This window comes from Vombatus ursinus, unplaced genomic scaffold (genome assembly GCF_900497805.2).
Source record: "Vombatus ursinus unplaced genomic scaffold, bare-nosed wombat genome assembly UNPS02014831.1, whole genome shotgun sequence".
Classification (NCBI taxonomy): Eukaryota; Metazoa; Chordata; class Mammalia; order Diprotodontia; family Vombatidae; genus Vombatus; species Vombatus ursinus.
The window spans coordinates 1,819,371-1,838,354 of NW_020954609.1; the positions used below are offsets into that span (position 1 = coordinate 1,819,371).

The window sequence follows — 18,984 nt, forward strand, 5'->3', positions numbered from 1 at the left end:
CAAAAAAAAAAAAAAATACCCCACCCCTCTACTAAACTTCCCTCTTTCTGTTGAAGGCCCTTTGAGCCTCCACTATCTCTTAAGTCTGTCCAAGCTCATGGCTGTTGTTTTCCACCTTTGGACCTAAGGGGCTCATCTTCTGATGTCATCTCTTTTATCATTGTAATACTGTCCTTGAGGTTTTCTTGGCAGAGATACTAGAGTGGTTTATCATTTCCTTCTCCAGTGGATCACCTTGACCTGTCTTGGGTAAGCCTGCACAGCACAGCTCATAGTTTCACTGAGCTAAGCAAGCCCCTCCACTGGTACAAGGCAGTGGTCCAAGAGGCAATCAGATGCCAAATCTTGACATTGCTACCTCCAGGACACCTCTCAAGTTCAACTCCTTTTCTCTACTCAACATAGATACCATCTTAGTTTGGCCTGATCACCTGTCAATTAGAATTTTTTTTTTTTTGTCAACTAGAATATTGCAGTGGCCTCTGACAATCTTTCTCACTACTCATCTTCCACATGGCGGCCAGGACTTTCCATAGGTATACAACCATGTGACCTACTCAATGGACTCCAGTTGTTCCCTATTACCTCTAGGATGCCTGGTTTTTCAAGCCTCTCCCAATCTAGCTTTCCCCTCCTCATTATACACTACTTCCCTTCTAGCCCTCTTTAGAGGCTTTAGCCCATCCAAATTGGTCTTCTCCCTGTCCCTCTCATATTTCCATCTCAGGGGTCTTTCCTGCCTTTTCACTGGCTAGAATGCACTCCCTCAGGAGCAGCTAGGTGGCGCAGGAGATAGAGCTCCGGCCTTGGAGTCACGAGGACCTCAGTTCAAATTTGGCCTCAGACACATAACACTTACTTACTAGCTGTGTGATCCTGGGCAAGTCACTTAACCCCGACTGCCTCACTTAAAAAAATAGAATGCACTCCCTCCTTACCTAAACCTCCTTCAAGACACAGGTCATACCACCTCCTACATAGGATGCTTTTCAGCTTCTCTCTCTACTCATCTATTATGTTGTATTTAACAACCATCATTTTTTAAGATTCACGCTGTATATAGAAGGTCATGGATCTCTTTGTGTCTCTTGTAGTGGGATCACTGAGAGGCAAATGCAGTTTAGTTACTTTTGGCCATATCGCTTTTCAGAATGTTTGGACCAAGTCACAGCTGCCACAATAATGCACTAGTGTGGCTGGCGCACCCATGCCACCCCGACAACACCAATGGATCCTTCTCCTACTCCATAATCTTTGCCCATTTATTCTGTGTGAAACCTCGGACAGACTGCCCAGGCTTTGGCTGACCCTGCTGTGGGAGAGCCCTGGGTTGGAGAGGAGGGGCAGCCCGATGCAGGGGTGGGGTGAGGAAGAGACCACCAGCTGGGGGGGGGGTAGAGGTGCTGCCTGTGGATGGAAGGGCAGTGAGGCCACCAACCAGCCAGAGGTGGGATGAGGGGGTCAGAAGGGCTGCCGTGTGGTGTGGGGGTGTGGGGGTGTGTGTGTGTGTGTGTGTGTGTGTGTGTGTGTGTGCGCGCGCGCGCGCGCGGGTGGAAGGTCCGAGACAGACGAACCCACTCGGAGTCAGAACGATTGTCTTGCGCTTGGGTTTGTGTGTGATAAACCTGCCAGCCCCAGAGGTGGGGGGAGAATCAGAGAGGCCGCTCATCCTGGGGGGTAGGGGAGGCAGAGAAACCTCTCGATTGTGGGGGGATGGGTTGGGAGAGACCACCCGCCAAGAGGGGAGGTGGGAGGGTCAGAAGGGCTGCGTGGGGCGTGGGCTCTTCCCAGGCCCGCGGCCCCCGCCGCCTCACGCACAGAGGTCGCTAGGACGACCGGCCGAGCCGAGCGCCCTCAGGCCTCTGTGACGTAGGCCGGCTGCGGGCCGGCTTCCCCGCCCCCGTCCCCACCTCGGCCTCTTTCCCAGCCGCAGTGGGAATGGAAACATCTGTACCACGTGCAGGCAACCAAGCGTCGGGATCTCGGCTCTCCACCTCCCACCGCTACGAACCCCAACGCTCCTCCTCGCGAGATGAGCTCGAAGACATGGCCGCCTCGAACCAAGGTGGGCCCGGGGGGGCACCGGGGGGCCGTAGCCGAATGGGGAGGCGGAAGAGGACGGGAAAGCTGGGCAAGCCGCCCACACGCGCGGGAACCTTCGGGGGTCGAAGTCCGAGCCGGGGTGGGAGGGGAAAGGAAGGGAGGGAGGGAGGGAACGGAGCGAGGGCGAGGGGAGGAACGAGGGGAGAGAGCAGAGCGAGGTGCCGCAGTGCACGCTGGGGCGGGAGGCCCTTCAGCGCGCGCGCCCTCCCCCGACCCCTCCCATCAGGTCGCTCTCCTAGCTTCCCTAGCCGGCACCCTCCTTAACCTTGGCTGCTTTTGGCCCCTGCTCTCTAGAGTTATACGAAGCAGTCAGGCCTCTCGGTGGGGAAACTGAGGCGCGGCGGCCTGGCCGGTAGGGAGGTAGGTGCCTTGGCCCACCTGCCCAGCGGAACTGTCAGGAGACCTTTTTCGGCCAATAACCAGGGCCAGGAACCCCCTCCATTTTTGAAAGGGAGGGGAAGGCACTTGGCTCCCATGGCCACCCAGTCCTTCCGGGGTGGAGAGCCCGGCTTCCTGGCTTGCATTTCGCCCAGTGTGTCCTTGGTCTGTGCTGTGCCCCATCACCCTTTGGCACGGGCGGGGCAGGCTGGGCTGGGGAGCAGAAATCCCACTGTTAACTGTTAGGGACTGGGATTCATTCGACCAGTGGCGCCCCCTTTGGGAACTTGGGCAACTTACGTACTGGATCTCATCATCTTTAGATGATCTCTAAGGCCCCTGCTCTTTCTAAAGCCTAGAATTGGATCCTTATTTGACTCCTGAATACTGACAGTGTTTCTTTTTCCTAAGTCTTCCTAAAGCAGCAGACAGCATGGTAGAGTGCTGTTCTTGGAATCAGGAGAGACTTGGATCCTAATCCTGCCAATCAATGGGCATTCAGGGCTGTGTGGCCATGGACAACTGGATTCTCTGTACCTCCTCCTTCATCTCCAAAGTTAAAATTAGAATAACCTTGACACCTGCCTAACAAGGTCACTGTAACAATCGAATGAACAGTAAAGCAGGATATGAGATTTTCTTGCTTTGGAAACTCCTTTAACTCACACAGATCATACCTGACATAGTCTTAGTTGCCTGAGTGTCCAAGAAACCAAGTGACCTGCCTAGGGTCACACAGCTAGTAAAGGTCAAAGCCAGAATTGGCTCTTCCTTAGTCCAGCATCAACTGATTAACTCTACCCATGATACCTTTCTGTAAAAGCACCACATTATTACCATTTAATTTTCAACTTAGAGACAATGCTCCCCTTTTTTTGGGGGGGGTAAAACAAATCTATAACTTGGGAATTTATTCAAATTCCTCTTAAACCAGTTCTCAGTCTGTGCCATCTATTGGAATGATATGTTCCATAATTTTTAGGATATAGTGAATGATTGAATGAAATTACTTTGTATCACTGCTCAGAAAACTCAGTTTAACAATTGTTTTTGTAGAGTATGTTCTTGTCAGATATGACATTGGTCATAACCCAGAAACAAATTCAAATTTTAGATATAGTATTTTGGGGCAGCTAGGCTGAAGTGGATAGAATGCCTGACCTGGAGTCAGGAAGACCTGAATTCAAATCCGGCCTCAGACACTTACTAGCTGTGTGTGTGTGACCCTGGGCAAGTTGCTCAACCCTGTTTGCCTCAGTTTCCTCATCTGTAAAATGAGCTGGAGAAGGAAATGGCAAACCACTACAGTATCTTTGCCAACCAAACCCCAAATGGGGTCACAGAGGCAGACACACTGAAAAACGATTCAAAAACAACAAAAGCATTCAAGGCCATCCATGATTTGGCCCTAACCTGCCCTTCCAGCTGCATCTCCCATTGCTTGCCTTCATATACTAAGTACTCCAGCCAAACTGAAAACCACTCAATCTTCAGATACACTGCATGATTTTCTGCCTCCATGCTTTTAGTTATGTTATTTCTCCTGTTGGAATTTCCTTCTTCTCCTTCAGCTCTCACTCACCTGGCACAAGCCTTCCCAACTTAGATACAATCTCCTCTGTGGAGCCTTCCATATTCCGCAAAGTATTTTCCCTTCCCCTACTCATCTCTCTTCTCACCTGGAACAGGACTTTGTATCTTTATTATATTTTCGTGTTATATTTTATGCTGTCATACCACAGCTATTTTTGTGTAGCGTCCTTCAGTTTCACAAACTAGGTATCATCCTCCCTCCCCCATGTCTAGTCTGGTACCAAGGCCTGTCATCTCTAACTTTGTAACATCTCTCCAAATTTCCCCTTCTCCCTTCTGACACTGCCACTACCCTGCTTCAAGCCCATATCACCTCACACCTGGACTATTGATATAGGTTGGTCTCTATCCTCCATTCAGCCACCAGAGTGATTTTCCTAAAGCTCAGGTCTGATCATTTCACTGCCCCTACTCCTGTGGCTCCCTGTGACCTCCAGAATCACATACAAATGTTCTTTTTGGCATTCAAAGTCCTTCATAACCCAGCCCCTTCCCACCCACACTCTTGGATCCACTGGCCTCCTGGCCATTCCACCAGCAAGACTCCATTTCTCGACTCCTGGCATTCTCTCTGGCTGAACTCCATGCCTGGAAAATGTTCTCTCTCCTCCACTGTTGACCTCCCTGACTTCCTTTAAGTGTCAACTAAAATCCCACCCTCTACAGGAGGCCTTTCCCAACCCCTCTTATTCCAGTGCCTTCCTTCTCCTGGATATAGCTTATTTGTTTGTTTATTGTCTCCCCTGTTAGATTGTGAGCTCTTGGAGCTGTCTTCTGCCTCTTTTTTGTATCCCTAGTGCTCAGCACAGTCACTCCTGGCACACAATAGGTGCTTAATCACTGCTGGTTGACTTGAAGAAAGTAGACTTAGAGTCAGAAGACAGGCTTCAATTTGGGTCATGGGATGTAGAGTAAATCATCAGAGCTCTGTCCTCAGTTTCCTCATCTGCAAATTCTTGTTAATATTTGTACTACCTACCTCTCAGTGTTGTCAGGAAGAAAACTTTTTGTAAATAGTAAAGAGTCATATAAAAATTTGGAACTCAAAATCTTGTGGATGTAAATGTTAAAAACTAAAAATTAATTAAAAATAAAAATAAAAGAGTCATATAAATGTGAGACATTATTATTGTACTGCTCCTTCTCCTAATCCAAAAGCTCCTGACATCAGGGTTTGCGTCTTTGCATTTTTTGTATTACCTAGCATTTAGTAGGTTTTCTACAAATATTTTGTGATTTGATCTTAATTTAGTTTGTTCTGTTACCCCCCAAAATTTCACTTGTTCACTCTCCATGTCTCTAGCAAAATTTGATGGGAATTTTGACACCCTTGACCTTGCTGAATTTGCTAAGAAGCAGCCGTGGTGGCGGAAGCTGTTTGGACAGGACTCGGGGCCCTCTGCCGAGAAGTACAGTGTGGCCACCCAACTCCTGATAGGCGGGGTCACTGGCTGGTGAGTGACAGCACCGGAGGCGGGTGGGGGTTCCAAATGAACCTCGCTCTTTGAGTTAGGCCCCTAGTGATTCCACTTGGCTCAAGGCCTGGGCTGGACCTCATACAATTGGATGGCTCACTTTAGGTGCCATTTCCTCCATAAAGCTTTCTCCCTCATCTCCCCACCTAGGGCAAGTCTCCTCTGCCTTTCAGATCTAGTCTAACTTCTGTCATGAGGATCTGGTGAAAAGGATCTGTGAGGAGGGCATGCTGGCTAGATCTGAGAAGGGACCCTGAAGGCTAGTCATGGAAGGTAGAATCATGGAGGTTCCATTGCTAAAAGGGACCTTAGCAATCATCCAGGCCAAACAGCTCCATTTGCAGGCTTCATGAAGGAAGTGGGGGCCTCACCCAATCCAGTTCCCCTGCCCCCTACTCCACTGGCTACCATCCCCACTAGCTTTCTTCCCTTTTGTGGCTAAATTTGAGTCAGTGCCTCCTCTTCCTTCTAAACCCTCTGCAGTTCAGCATCTGACCTTATTCTGCTGAAACTGCCCTCTCCAAAGATCTCAGTGATTTCTTCATTGCCAAATCCCATGGCTTTTTCTCAGTCCTCAGCCGCCTTGCCTCTGTAGCTTTGGATACTGTTAATCACATCTCTAGGTTTTCATGTCATTGCATTCTTTTGGTTCTCTTCCTACCTATCTGATCTCAACTTCTCCAAGTTACCTCTGCTAAACATAGGTGTCTATTTTGGTTTTGGGGTTTTTTTGCAAGGCATTCGAGAGTTAAGTGACTTGCCCAGGTCACACAGCTAGTAAGTATCAAATGTTAGAGTTCAGATTTGAACTCAGGTCCTCCTGACTCCAGGCCTGGTTCTCTATTCACTGCGTCACCTGGCTGCCCAAATGGGTGTCTATTCTGTCTTGGGCCCCCTTCTCCTCTCCTTCTAGACTATCTCCCTCAATAATCTGATTGCTCCTATGGGTTCACTGATCATCTCGATGCAGATGATGTGCAGATGTGTTTATCCTGGTGGACAGGCAGACAACAACCATGGATTAAGCATTTCCTTTGTCTACCCCAAGCACTAAGGCACTGTGCTAAGTGTTGGGGTATAGATACAAGGAGAAAGACGATGTTCTGAATGTGAAATCATTTAGAAAAGTTATAAGCACCATTTAAAGCGGTCATACACATTATTGAGTCATTGTTGTAGACAGCCCCCAGCTTCAGCATGGGCTGTGTTCCAAATGTGATCATCTATGTGTCACTTGTTTGGGAAAATGGGTTTCATATTCCAAATAAACACTATTTTCAGTGCTGGGTTGTTAGGTTTCCGGGCCAGGCTCACAAACCTTCCTGTAAGTGAGCCCCAGTGGTAGGGGCAGCTTGGGGAGGGGAGGGCAGGAGGGTGGTGCTGCCAAGACTGGCCCTCAGGGTGTGGACAGGTCAGAAGACAGGTGTTTGACCCGGGACTCCTCCTGTGCCATTGCTCACTCAGTTATGGATAGAAAGTTCCAAAACACTGAGTGCATATGTTTCTGTGAAATGTTTTGGAAATGTAGTCACTGTGCTGAAGACCCTCAAACAAAGCAGTTTTCAAAACCTGCAACCGTATAAAAGTAGCATTTAAAAAACATTTATATCTGGAGAAAACATAGTTTAAATTGAGGCCTGTTCACAGCTCTAAACACCTTATAAACCTCTTCTACCTTGGGATCTCTTCTCCTGATTGCTCTTCTAGGGCTGCATTCATTCTACAGTGTCTCCTGAGTATGAATGTCATCTCTTTGTTTTATTTTGTAGGTGCACAGGTTTCATCTTCCAGAAAGTTGGAAAATTGGCAGCAACAGCAGTGGGTGGTGGATTTTTCCTATTACAGGTCTGTATGGAGAACATGAAATGAGCTTAGGCTTCATAGGATATTAGCTTTAGAGTTGGAAGGGAGCTTAGAGGCCAACCCTAAACAACTAAGGAAATTGAGGCCCAGAGAGGGTTAAGCAACTTGTCCAGGGTCACAGAGGTAGGAAGTGGCAGAGATGGGATGGAAATCTGGAATATGAGAGGGAGAGATGAAATGACAACATTATAATGTGATAGAGGGATTTCAGAAGCCGATGGAAGTGGTACATTGTGGGCAATGGCAAAGTCAGGGGCGTGACTCTCTCTGTAGGGGGCTGAGGTGGGGTGCAGGAGCAGCTTGTGGGAAGTGAGTAGATTGAGGAATTGGGAGGTTAGAGTGTTTGAGAGAGTATCAGTATATATGTATGTTGAATCCTCTAGTAAGAGATCAGGAATTGGGGAGGGGAGAGACTGAACAAGGCACTGAATTCGTTTGAGGAAAAGAAGGTGTGTGTCCTGAAGATGTGTAGACAACAGCTATCAGAATCTTGATTGGGTAATAAAAATAAATATGAACCTCAAAGGAAAAGAGGTTACTAAAATGATGGGGTAGAAGGAGAGCCTGTAGTAGGTAGCAATGGGAAATAAGGGGTGTTCCCACTCCTTTACCATGACCACTGTATTAGTGGATATGAGTGAAAGGGATGAGAAGGGAAGCTGTGTCATTAGGAGAGAGCCAGGTCTCAGTGGGTACAGGAAGATGGAGGGAGCAAGAAAGGAAAAGGTTTACAATGAAATCCAGTTTGTTACCAATGGAACAGGCATTCCAGAAGGCACCATGAAAGGAGTGGGTAGATCTGGAGTGGGAGATTAAGGGACTTGGATAAGGGGATGGAAGCAAGCAGTAAGGGCTAGAGAATGAAGTTTGAACAGTGGCAACCAGCAGTTCAGAGTCACTAGGATGGGGTGGCTATGATGGTATGGAAGTATGTTAATCATTAAGGAATGAGTTCAGGTAGGTTATTGTCCACAGGGGTTTGTCCTTGGGTGGAGTTGTCCAGGGGCATGAGGCAGCTGTGTATGGCTGGAAAGGTGGAGGGGGGGGTTGCCAGAAAGTGTGAAGGGTGCTCAGGGTGGTACAAGGCAGGCCTGACAGTTGTAAGTGGCTGTACCTAAAGGGTACCTGGGCTGTACTAGCTGTACTGTCTCTGATTTGACATTGATCCATTAATGACTGTTATTTGGGGCTGGCTGTTCTAAAGCAGTGCTTCTTAAATTGTGGCTCCTGATCCCATATGGCGACAGTAAAAGGTTTCTAAATGAGCAACGACCAAAAATTAATTCAAAATCAAATGTGTAATGAATCAGAGATGTTTTTGGCAGCAGCCCTCGCCCAGGTTGCGGTGAGCAACTTCATTTCAGCCTTGGTTCTGAATGTAAAGCATGTACACTTTTCACTTCGAGTGCCCTCAGGCCATGCAACACCAACCAACACTGCTGAAACTGGAAAAGGAATCCCAAGTAGAAAAAGTTTAAGAAGCCCAGCTTTATAACATTTCCCATCTAGCCAACATCTCTCTATGTATGTCAACTACTGTGATGGCATGAGAGACTTAGGTGCTTTGCTGAAGTCTAGGTATACTGTCTAGCAGTTTATCGTAGCCCTTGTAGTAATCCTGTTAGAACCAGTGATTACTACTTCCTTAAATGCTTACAAACCATCTCTTTAATGAGATGTTCTGCAATTTTTCCAGGAATTCAAGACAAGCTTACTGACCTATCATTTGTAGAATCTGCCCTCTTTCCTCTTCTGAAAATTGAGATATTTGCCCTTCCCTGGTCTCGTAGTATTTCCTGCTCTCCACAGGTGAGCATTTGGGTGAAACTCACTGGAGGGGAAGAGAAGAAGCATTGTTGTTATGGAAGTGTGCCTCAGCTTATCAGAAGGAGTCATTGAGCTGAAGACTTTGGGCAGCAGAGACATCACAAACTTGCCATGGAGGCCTGGGGTATTGGGGCTGCAGAATGTCAGTTAGCCCTTCATCTGCTGGAGCTTGCTTACTCTCTGCCAAAAGCAGAGTTTTCAACTGCTCAATTTTGCCATTTCCTTAATGATAATTTCATTCTTCAAAAGATGGAGGAAGCAACAAAGTGAACCTGCTGTTCCTAAACAGATTTCTATCCAACAAAGTGAGATAGGTTGCTAAAATAGAAATGATGGAAAATTTGCGGGCAAGTGACCATTTCATTTTAGAATTCATGATAGAAAAGGGAAAGGCAAGCCAGGCATAGTTTGATGCACCTTAGATTTTGAAAAATCAGTAAGTATTTATTAAGCATCTCCTAAGTGTCTGGCCCTGTGATAAGCACTGGGAATACAAAGAAAGGCAAGATCCAGCCCTTGCCCTCAAGACCTGACAGTCCTTGACAACATGCAGACACTTATGTATAAACAAGCTCTGGATGGTAAATTGGAGCTAATCATCAGAGGAAAGATACTAGCATTAAGAGAGGGCAGGAAGGGCTTCCTCTTGAAAATGGGATGCAGAGATGAGGAGGAGAGCATTCCAGGCATGGGGAGGGGGGCAGCTAGAGAATATCTAGAGTCGCAAGATGGAGGGTCTTATTCAAGGAGTAGCAAAGAGGCCAGGGTCACTGGATCAAGGAGTGGGTGTGTGTGTGTGTGTGGGTGTGGGTGTGTGTGTGTGTGTGTGTGTGTGTGGGTGTGTGTGTGTGTGTTAGGAGGGAGGGTGTAGAGTAGAAGATTGGTGAGGTTTGGGGATTGGGGTTAGTTAAAAAGGGCTTTGAATGTCAAACAGAGCATTCTGCATTTACTCCTGGAGGCGATAGGGAGCCACTGGAGTTTATTGAGAGGAGTGGGACGTGGTTGAACCCGGAGCTTTTGAAAAATCACTTTAGTGGCTGAATGAAGACCAGACTGGGACAGATTTTAAAGGATTCAGTGATAGGATGCCATGACCTGAGCATGAATTTTTAAAAATGTATTCTTTTTTGGTTTTATACCACTTTCATTTCTAAATAGATCCCTCTCTCCTGCCTTACTTACCCAGTGAACCATCTCTTACAGCAAAGAATACGAAAAAAAAAAGAGGAAAAACTAGCTTAGCTGAACTTATCTATTTAGCAAAACTTGCTGCCCCATGAACTGAGGCTGACAGTTTATACAAGATTCCCTCAGCTCTTAGTGCCTTCCCCTGGAAAGAGAAGCTACTAGACTTTCCATGTTGTACCTATTTACATTCATATCGTCTCTCCCATTAGGATGTGAACGCTTTGAAGGCAGGGGCTAGGTTTGCCTTTTCTTTGTATCCCCAGTTCTACGTGGTGCCTAGCCCATAGTAAGTGCTTAATAAATGCTATGTCATTGATTGATTTTTCTGTATACAGTCCCCCACTCTTGCACGGAAGGGAAGGAGAGGAATTTTCTCTTCTCTGGAGATTCAAGAATCACATTATGAAAATGCAAATAGAAATAATTTTTGAGGAGGGGGAGATGTCTAGAGAGAGTGATCTGGATCCAGAGAGAACTCACCAGACCAGCGCAGAGTTTGAAAAGACATCTCTAGGAGATGGAAGCAAAGGTAATTAATAGGTGATGAAAAAAAGTAGCAACATCCTGTAAGGGTAGTGTCAGGAACACTCCACCTCAGTGTGCTGAGGCAAGCAGTGCTGGGCATATTTAGCTTAGAGATGAGAATATTCCAAGGATACGTGAGAGTTGGGTTCCAGTATTTGATGGGCTGTTATGTAGAAAAAGGATTAAGTTTGTTTTGCTTCACCCCAAATGACAGAAAATGGAGAGAAGCCACTAAAAGGTAAATTTGGGGCTTAAAGTCAGGAAAAATGGTCTTAGCAAAGCTATCCCAAAGTGGAATAGGAAAAAACTGTGGGAGAAGGGATTCCCTTCCGTCTTTGAGATTTTGTTTAAAAAAAAAAAAAAAGGTAAATAAAACAAACAAAAATAATCACAAGGAGCTTGCAGAGACATTACAAGAGAAGAGATGCCACAACGTGGCAAATGGTTTGTGACCAACAGAGTGATAATATAGACAACGTAGCAGTTCCAGGGAGGTGGTCAACTGATGGCTTCATGAAGAAGGGGAATTTGGGAAGGTAGAGAATGAGCATTTTAGAGAGGGAACAAAAGGCCATAGTCTTGAATAGACGTGGTGAGTTTGGAGAACGAAAAGGTGACACTCTGGACTGAAGTACAGGGCACTTTTAGGCTGGAAAGTTAGATAGACAATGAAAGCTAGCACCTCCCTCTTAGAAAGTTGGTGAACTGCAAGTGTGCAGTGAGTTATGTTGTATAACATGATCAGTGCACCTGTTTTGCTTAACTGTACTTTGTTATGTCATTTCCTTCTCCAGCTCATTTGACAGATGGGGAAACTGAGGCAGACAGGATTAAGTGACTTGCCCAAGGTCACACAACAAGTGTCCGAGGCCAAGTTTTAACTCAGGTCCTCATGACTCCAGGACTGTACTTTATCCACTGTGCCTCGTAGCTGCCCCATTAATAATAATTGCTTTAGATAAAGAACCACTTATCAAATCTAGATTATTTTAGGGTGATTGCTTTTTCCTACAGATAAATGCTTTAATTTAAATTTAGGAGTAGAGATTGTAAGACTTGAATGACTTTAGCAAATACCTAAAAAGGTGTTCTGACCAATTATGTAGGGAGGAAGAAGGAAGAGTTGAGATAGAAAAGGTAGATGGTTGAGAGGGAGAGGAGAGTGGGGAAGGAATAGAGGGAGAGAGATGTAGGGAACTCAGTAAGTTTGAGGGTGTTAGGTGGCCATACTCAGTTCACCTGAGCTATGGCCTTTCAGAGATTTGATCTCAAAATTTGAGTTCAGTGTTGGTAAGATTGAACCGAAGCTGTCTCCTTTGCCTGTCTATTCCTAGTCCCATTTCAGTGGGCCCAATCCCAAGCCTTCTCCATTCTGCCTCAAACAAATGGCCAAGACAAGTCAGTAAATCTGATCTGGGAGCCACACCAAGCATTGAGGGACAACTGTGAAAGAGAAAGGAAATAACACAGTTTTGCAGAAGTACCACATGTGTCAGAGATAGGTAAGTTTGCCCTGGAGAATCTATGTGAAAAGAAGAGGTTTTTGGTTAGTAAAGAGAGAAGAAAGGTGATAGATGGTCTATTGGGATACAAACCTTCATTTGGGTTTATTTCAGCTCTCAGACACCGAAGCCTCGAATGAATGCTGGAAAATCAGAAAGTTCTATTTAGATGACATCATTTATTTAAGAAATTCTTCTCTTTCCTATCTCTCTTTTAATCTTCCAAAATACAGATCGCAAACCATACTGGTTACATCAAGGTAGACTGGCAGCGAGTTGAGAAAGATATGAAGAAAGCCAAGGAGCAGCTGAAAATCCGAAGGAGCAACCAGCTCCCTACAGAGGTGAAGAGCAAAGCCGAGGAGGTAAAAAAGCTGCTTTGTGAACCTCCTTTCTGACCCCCCCCCCGGGGCGCAGAAAAATAGGATAAACCCACCAAGAAGTCTCATGGAGGCAGCTCAAGGCCGAAATGCTGCAGGGCGGAGAGCTCCTAGTCAAGCTCACTTGGAGCAATATTGACTTAGTGAATGGTCTCTTCCCCATTTAATCAGTTTGAGCAGTGAGCTGCTGACGTGGCTGGATCCCGTCCATATACCTTTTTCCTGGTCAAAACAATTTCCCAAAGTTACAGACATCTCATGGCTCCATGCCTTCCAAGCTCCAATTAGCAGGCCAGTTGGCTTCAACTAATATTTGTCTTTTGCAAAACTTAAACAATAATTAGTACAAAGGAAGCCCCTCTTTGGTGGCAGTTTTGAAAGGAAAGGATTGACTTTTCCGTCATATGTTAAGCATTTTGGAAGTGCAGGCTTGGTACTAGGGAGCAGTCTCCTAAGCATCTGTATCCTGCTCATGCCTGAGTGAGTTCTCTCCATACTGTGGCAGCTGTGCCCAATCAGGAGGATGGTCACAACCACCAGCATTTTCTTAAATACTTTCTTACCGAGCACTTTGCTCCTGTCTCTAAAGGGACCAGATAATTGATCCCCTCATTTTACTGAGGTCTGGGGAGGGGAAGGGACTTGCCCATGTTGACATAGTAAGTGACAGAAACAGGATTTGAACCCAGGTCATCTGACTATAGGAGCCAGTGCTCTTTCCACCATTCTACTCAACAGCTGCCTGTACATTTGTATGGGGCTTAGATTTTTCTCTGTAACTGGTATATTTTACCTTTACAAAAGTCCAGTTTTGATGCCTCGTCACGGTATAGGAACTCTAGGCCCTGGAGGGCTCAACCAGAGGAACTCAAGTCAGTGTCTCTGTTCTCTGAGGACCAGCCTGGCTAAATTAGGAAAGGGCTGGTACCAGGTTGGCCACAAGCAATTATGTATTCACCTACACCAACTCTCATAGACCCTCTACGAAGCCAAAAAAGAAGTATGATTTGCATTAGTCGAGAGAGTGAATTTCTTTTTTTTTTTTTTTTTTTTTTTAGGCAATTGGGGTTGAGTGACTTGCCCAGAGTCACACAGTTAGTACATGTCAAGTGTTGGGTCTGAGGCCGGATTTGAACTCAGGTCCTCCTGACTTCAGGGCTGGTACTCTATCCACTGTACCACCTAGCTGCCCCAAGAGAGTGAATTTCACCAATTCACCAGTGAAATCATGGATCCTTGAAATATTGAAGTGTGCACACACAAAGATCACATATGTTGTCTATTTGTCTTATGTTTCTTATAAGCATTTTGCAAGGGAAGTCTTACTGGGAAGTAGCACAGCCAAGTGGAAAGATTTACTAGGTATGGGCTCCATTCCAGGTCTGACACTGACTATCTCTGTGACCCAAGTCAGTCCTTAACCTTTGTGAACCTCAGTTTCCTCACCTGTAAAAAGAGAAGTTCAGGCTAGGTGATTTCCCTTTTGGCTATCACATTTTTTGATTCATTCATTCAGCAAATAATGCACATAGACTGAGAAATCTTCCTATCCTGCCCCAGCCTCTCTGCTGACCTCCAGTCTCACGTCTCCAATTGCCTTTCAGACATCTCAAACTGGATGTCCAGTAGACATTTTAAACTTATTATGTCCAAAATGGAACTCATTATCTTTCTCCTTAAACCCTTGCCCCCCTCCTACCTTCCCTGTTACTGTAGAGGGCAGCACCATCCTTTCAGTCTCCCAGGCTTACAACCCAGGAATCATCCTAGACTCTTCACTGTCTCTCACCGTGCCATATCCCACATGGTGCTAAGACTTGTTGATTTCACCTTCGAAACATCTCTTGAATATGCCCTTTTCTGTCCTCTGACATGGCCCCCACCCTGGTACAGATGCTCATCACCTCACACCTGCATTATTGCAGTAGCTGCTGGGCTGGGGGGAGGGAGGGAAGAGGGTTTGCCTGCCTCAGGCGTCTCCAATCCATCCTCCATTTAGCCACAGAAGTGATCTTCCTAAAGTACAGGTCCAATCATGTCACTTCCCTACTCAATAAACTTCAGTGGCTCCTTATTGCCTCCAGGATTAAATATAAAATGCTGTTTGGCATTCAAAGCCCTTCATAACCAAACCCTCTCCTACCTTCCCAGTCTTCTTACACCTTACTCCCTGACATTTAGTTTTCAATCCAGTGACATCAGACCCTCCATCTCTCAGCTGTAGGCATTTCCTCTGGCTGTGCCCCATCCCCGGAATGTTCTCTCTACACTCCAAATACTGACCTCCCTGATCCTTTTAAGTCCCAACTAAAATCCCACCTTTTCCCGGAAGCCTTCTGCCACCCCTTTTAATTTCCCCTCTTTTTATTATTTCCTACTTACCTGGTACGTAGGTTGCTTTTTAAGTATTTGTTTGTATATTGTCTCCCCCGTTAGATTATAAGTTCCTTGAGGGCAGGAACTGTCTTTTGCCTCTTTTTATGTCCCCATTGCTTAGCATAGTGCGCATTAGTAAATATTTATTGACTGACCAACAAAGATAGACTGCTCCTTGGAATGAACGGTATGAATCTCTTTTCCTCATCTTGCAGTTTCTCCATCACAGTGCATCATCTATGTGTTGATCCTTCACTATATGTATACACCAGGGCTCTGTCTCTCTGTGTTCTCATTTATTGATCCCATCACATCCCATGGGTTTTATTGTCACCTCGACACTGCTGACTCCAAAGTCTCTCTATATCTAGTCCTGATTTCTCTGAGTTCCAGTTCTTCATCTCCAAATGTCTGTTGGAAATTTCCAACTGGATATCCCACGGGCATCTCAAATTCCACATGTCCAAAATAGCTTTGTTTCTCAATCCTTCCCTTTCCCTCTTCCAAACTTCCTTGTTTTCGTCAAGGACATCACCAGCTTTCCAGGGTTCTCAACCTCAGCATTATCCTTAACTCTTCACTCTTCCTCACCTTACATATGCAATCCATTGTCAACTCTTTTATCTGCCTCCACATCTCTCTTATTTAACCCCTTCTCTCTGTTCTTGCCTGAGCTATTGCCACTCTCTCAGCCTCCAGTCTCTCACTCCAATCCATCTTCCACACAGCTGCCAAAGTGATTATCCTAAAGCACCGATCTGACTCTATCATTCCCATGCTCACAATAAACTCCAATGGCTTCCTACTGCCTCTAGAACCAAATGAAAATTCCCATTTGGCATTTAAAGCTCTTCATAACCTGACCCCAACCTCCCTATCCAGCCTTCTCTGTTATGTTACTCCCCTTCACTCACTCTGAGGCCCAGCCAAACAGGCCTCTCTGTTCTTCACCTATGATGCCCCATCTCCCATCACCATGTCTTTGCACCGGCCATCCCTGTGCCTGGAATTCCAATGCCCTCCCTCTTCACTTCTGTCTCTTAGAATCTCCTTCTTTCAAGGCTCAGCTCAAGCCTTTCCTCTTCCCTCCAGCTCCCAGAATTACCTTGGATTCATTTTATATAGATTCTCTATATACTTATAAATGAATGAATGGATGAACAAATGAAAAAGAACTTCTTAAGTTCTTACATTGGGTTAAGTGCTGGGGATACAAATATAAAAACGAATACACTCCCTGCCTTTAAGAAGCTTACATTCTAATGGGGGAAACAGGACATGGAGGAGAGGGTGGTCAGGGAGGGGTATTTTGGTTCGGAAACTTAAGAGAGATGGTGAGGGGAGTCAGGGAGGATTCAATTTTGGTACATATTGTCTCCTCAGTAGAATATAAAGTCCTTGATGACAAGAATTATGTCCTTTTTGTCTTTGTAGCCCAGCACCTAGCGCAGTGCCCTGGCACATAGTAGGTGCTTAACAAATGCTTGTTGATGGATTGGTTCATGATACACAGAGCTGTCTTAGCTGATGCTCTCAAAAATTACAGAGAAGCCCTGTGAGGGAAATGCTAGGTTCTCATATTAGGTCATGCTCTAAAGTAATTATCTAATTCTTATATGGTAAAGCGTGGTTACACTGGCAAGTTTGATATTATTGATGATCACAAGAGCAATGACTGAAAACCTTATAGGCAGATTGAACCAATATGGTATGTTGAGGTACAGCTAGGTGGCGCAGTGGATAGAGCACCGGCCCTGGAGTCAGGAGGACCTGAGTTCAAATCCGGCCTCAGATACTTGACACTTACTAGCTGTGTGACCCTGGGCAAGTCACTTAACCCCATTGCCTAGCAAAAAATTAAATTAAATTAAATTAAAAAAAAAAAACAGGTCATGCTATGTTCAGCCCCCAATTTAATTGTCAATGGAAAGTTTGGGAAGAGTGGAAGAATAATCTGCTACTGTCCCATCAATTTGGGTTCATTGTGCTTTCAACCTCATTGGCCTCATATGGACTGTGAGGAAACAGGAGGAAAAATCCAGGAATCCTTTTGTAAGTATATAAATTCCCTGGATAAAATGTGCCAAGGAACACCAGGAGAAACAGTTAATGAGCATGACTTTTATTACTGCTTGGGACTAAATTATTTTTCCTGTGAACACATCTCTGAAATTACAGTTAAGTCAGTGGGAATGATCGGATGTTTAATTTATATATAACTTTGTGGGTATACATTTAACATATAAACCAAGGTGAGGCATTTTTATTGGTCAACATCAGGGAGCAGGGGGTGGTGTTCATAGGGTCAGGAAGACACCTTCAAGAAGATCATCTAATATATCCCCCTCATTTTACAGATGAGGAAACTGAGGCCCAGAGAAGTTCAATGAGTAGCAGAGCCAGGATTCAAATATGGTTCTTCTCATGCCAAACCAGTGCTCTTTACACCCTGTATACCTCTAGAAACGGCAAGAAACACCTAATGAGAAGCACCTGAAATGTATTGAACTCCCAAGAAAAGAGACTTGAGTGATCAGCCATAGACAGTTGGTGGTGGCCAAATCCTCGGTTCCATCACTTGTCCTCATTGAACTTCACCCTCTTCTTCTTCAAAATGAGAGGGTTGGACTAGATTTACCTTAAGAGACCTTCCAGCTCTAATCCTATAGATGATTGTTGGTTAGCTTCATGTTTTAGAGATGCTTTGACTTTGTGTCCTCAAGGTCACAAGGAATATATAGATTATGCAGGGTAGAATGCCCCTTACTTTCCCTTTGCCCCCTTCTCTCTAAACATGTCTTATGTCTGGGATAGAGAAAGAAAATTCCATTCCTTTATCTTATTTTCTTCATTTACCCTACAAAGATGAACAAATAATTTTGTACCAAAGTTGGGATTACCCCCAAAATGTTACTGTGAAGTAGCTAGAAGATCCTTAATTTATTTTCACAAAAGTAATGGGTCATGCTCTGTCCTTAGCAGGGGAAATTGATGATTCTTTTTTTCTGTGACCAGGTCGTGTCATTTGTGAAGAAGAACGTACTTGTGACTGGAGGCTTTTTTGGAGGCTTTCTTCTTGGCATGGCATCCTAAGGAGGAAGGCTTTGATGACTACACTTTACATTTCTTACCCATGTCCTTCCTCAGGCTCTACTGGGCCAATCTCATAATTAGTACCTGCACTATGGGAGCAGCCTAACCCATGTGGCCATAATCCAAGCTTTAGGATGTTTGAAGAAAATAGATGATCTCGCCTCATTTGTCTCCTCGCTGTCCTTGTAGCTCTTTTGAGGGCCTGCTTTGTAACTAATTAGCTGTTTTCTAGGCCGTAAGATCAAGTTTCCTTTCCCTCCCTGTAAGACAGCTAAATGGGGAGAGATGCATTCTCAAACTCTTTAGCTGACATCAAACCTGCCAGGGACTCTTCCTGCTGGTCCCTACCTGCTGTCAATGTGTTCTGCCTTGTGGAGATGAATACATTTGCCCATTGATCATTAAAAGCTCTGACAGTTTGTGTTTTTTGTTCCTTCTTCAGTTAGTCTCAGAATGCAGAAACATGGTATGAAAGTCACTGTTGGCTTCACAGGTTTTGGGGGGCAATTGCCTTCTACTTCTAGGCATCTCAACTTGTTGCACCTGAGTCATCCTTTATATTTTGAATGTGGATGGCAGCTAACTGAATTGAAAACTCAAGACCCACCACTTAGAAAACCTTAGGTAATAAACAATTTTGGGGCAGCTAGGTGGTTCAGTGGATAGAGTGCCAGGCCTGGA

At 45.3% G+C, this 18,984-nt stretch overlaps 1 protein-coding gene across 1 annotated transcript; it reads left to right on the forward strand.

The window, feature by feature from the left end:
• Positions 1 to 1,911: 1,911 nt before the first annotated feature.
• Positions 1,912 to 18,722, forward strand: FUNDC2 (FUN14 domain containing 2). The gene is made up of 5 exons (XM_027838985.1): positions 1,912 to 2,065; positions 5,378 to 5,528; positions 7,319 to 7,394; positions 12,688 to 12,819; positions 18,226 to 18,722. Exons 1-5 carry the CDS (start codon positions 1,939 to 1,941, stop codon positions 18,301 to 18,303), a joined length of 564 nt encoding a protein of 187 aa, XP_027694786.1. The 5' UTR covers positions 1,912 to 1,938; the 3' UTR covers positions 18,304 to 18,722.
• Positions 18,723 to 18,984: the final 262 nt, after the last annotated feature.

Excerpts from the sequence above, each read along its gene's own strand:
- FUNDC2 (XM_027838985.1), top strand. The coding sequence starts at position 1,939 with ATGGAAACATCTGTACCACGTGCAGGCAACCAAGCGTCGGGATCTCGG. Across the intron at positions 5,529-7,318 it reads ATAGGCGGGGTCACTGGCTG|GTGCACAGGTTTCATCTTCC; the intron begins GTGAGTGACAGC and ends TTTATTTTGTAG. Across the intron at positions 12,820-18,225 it reads TGAAGAGCAAAGCCGAGGAG|GTCGTGTCATTTGTGAAGAA; the intron begins GTAAAAAAGCTG and ends TTCTGTGACCAG.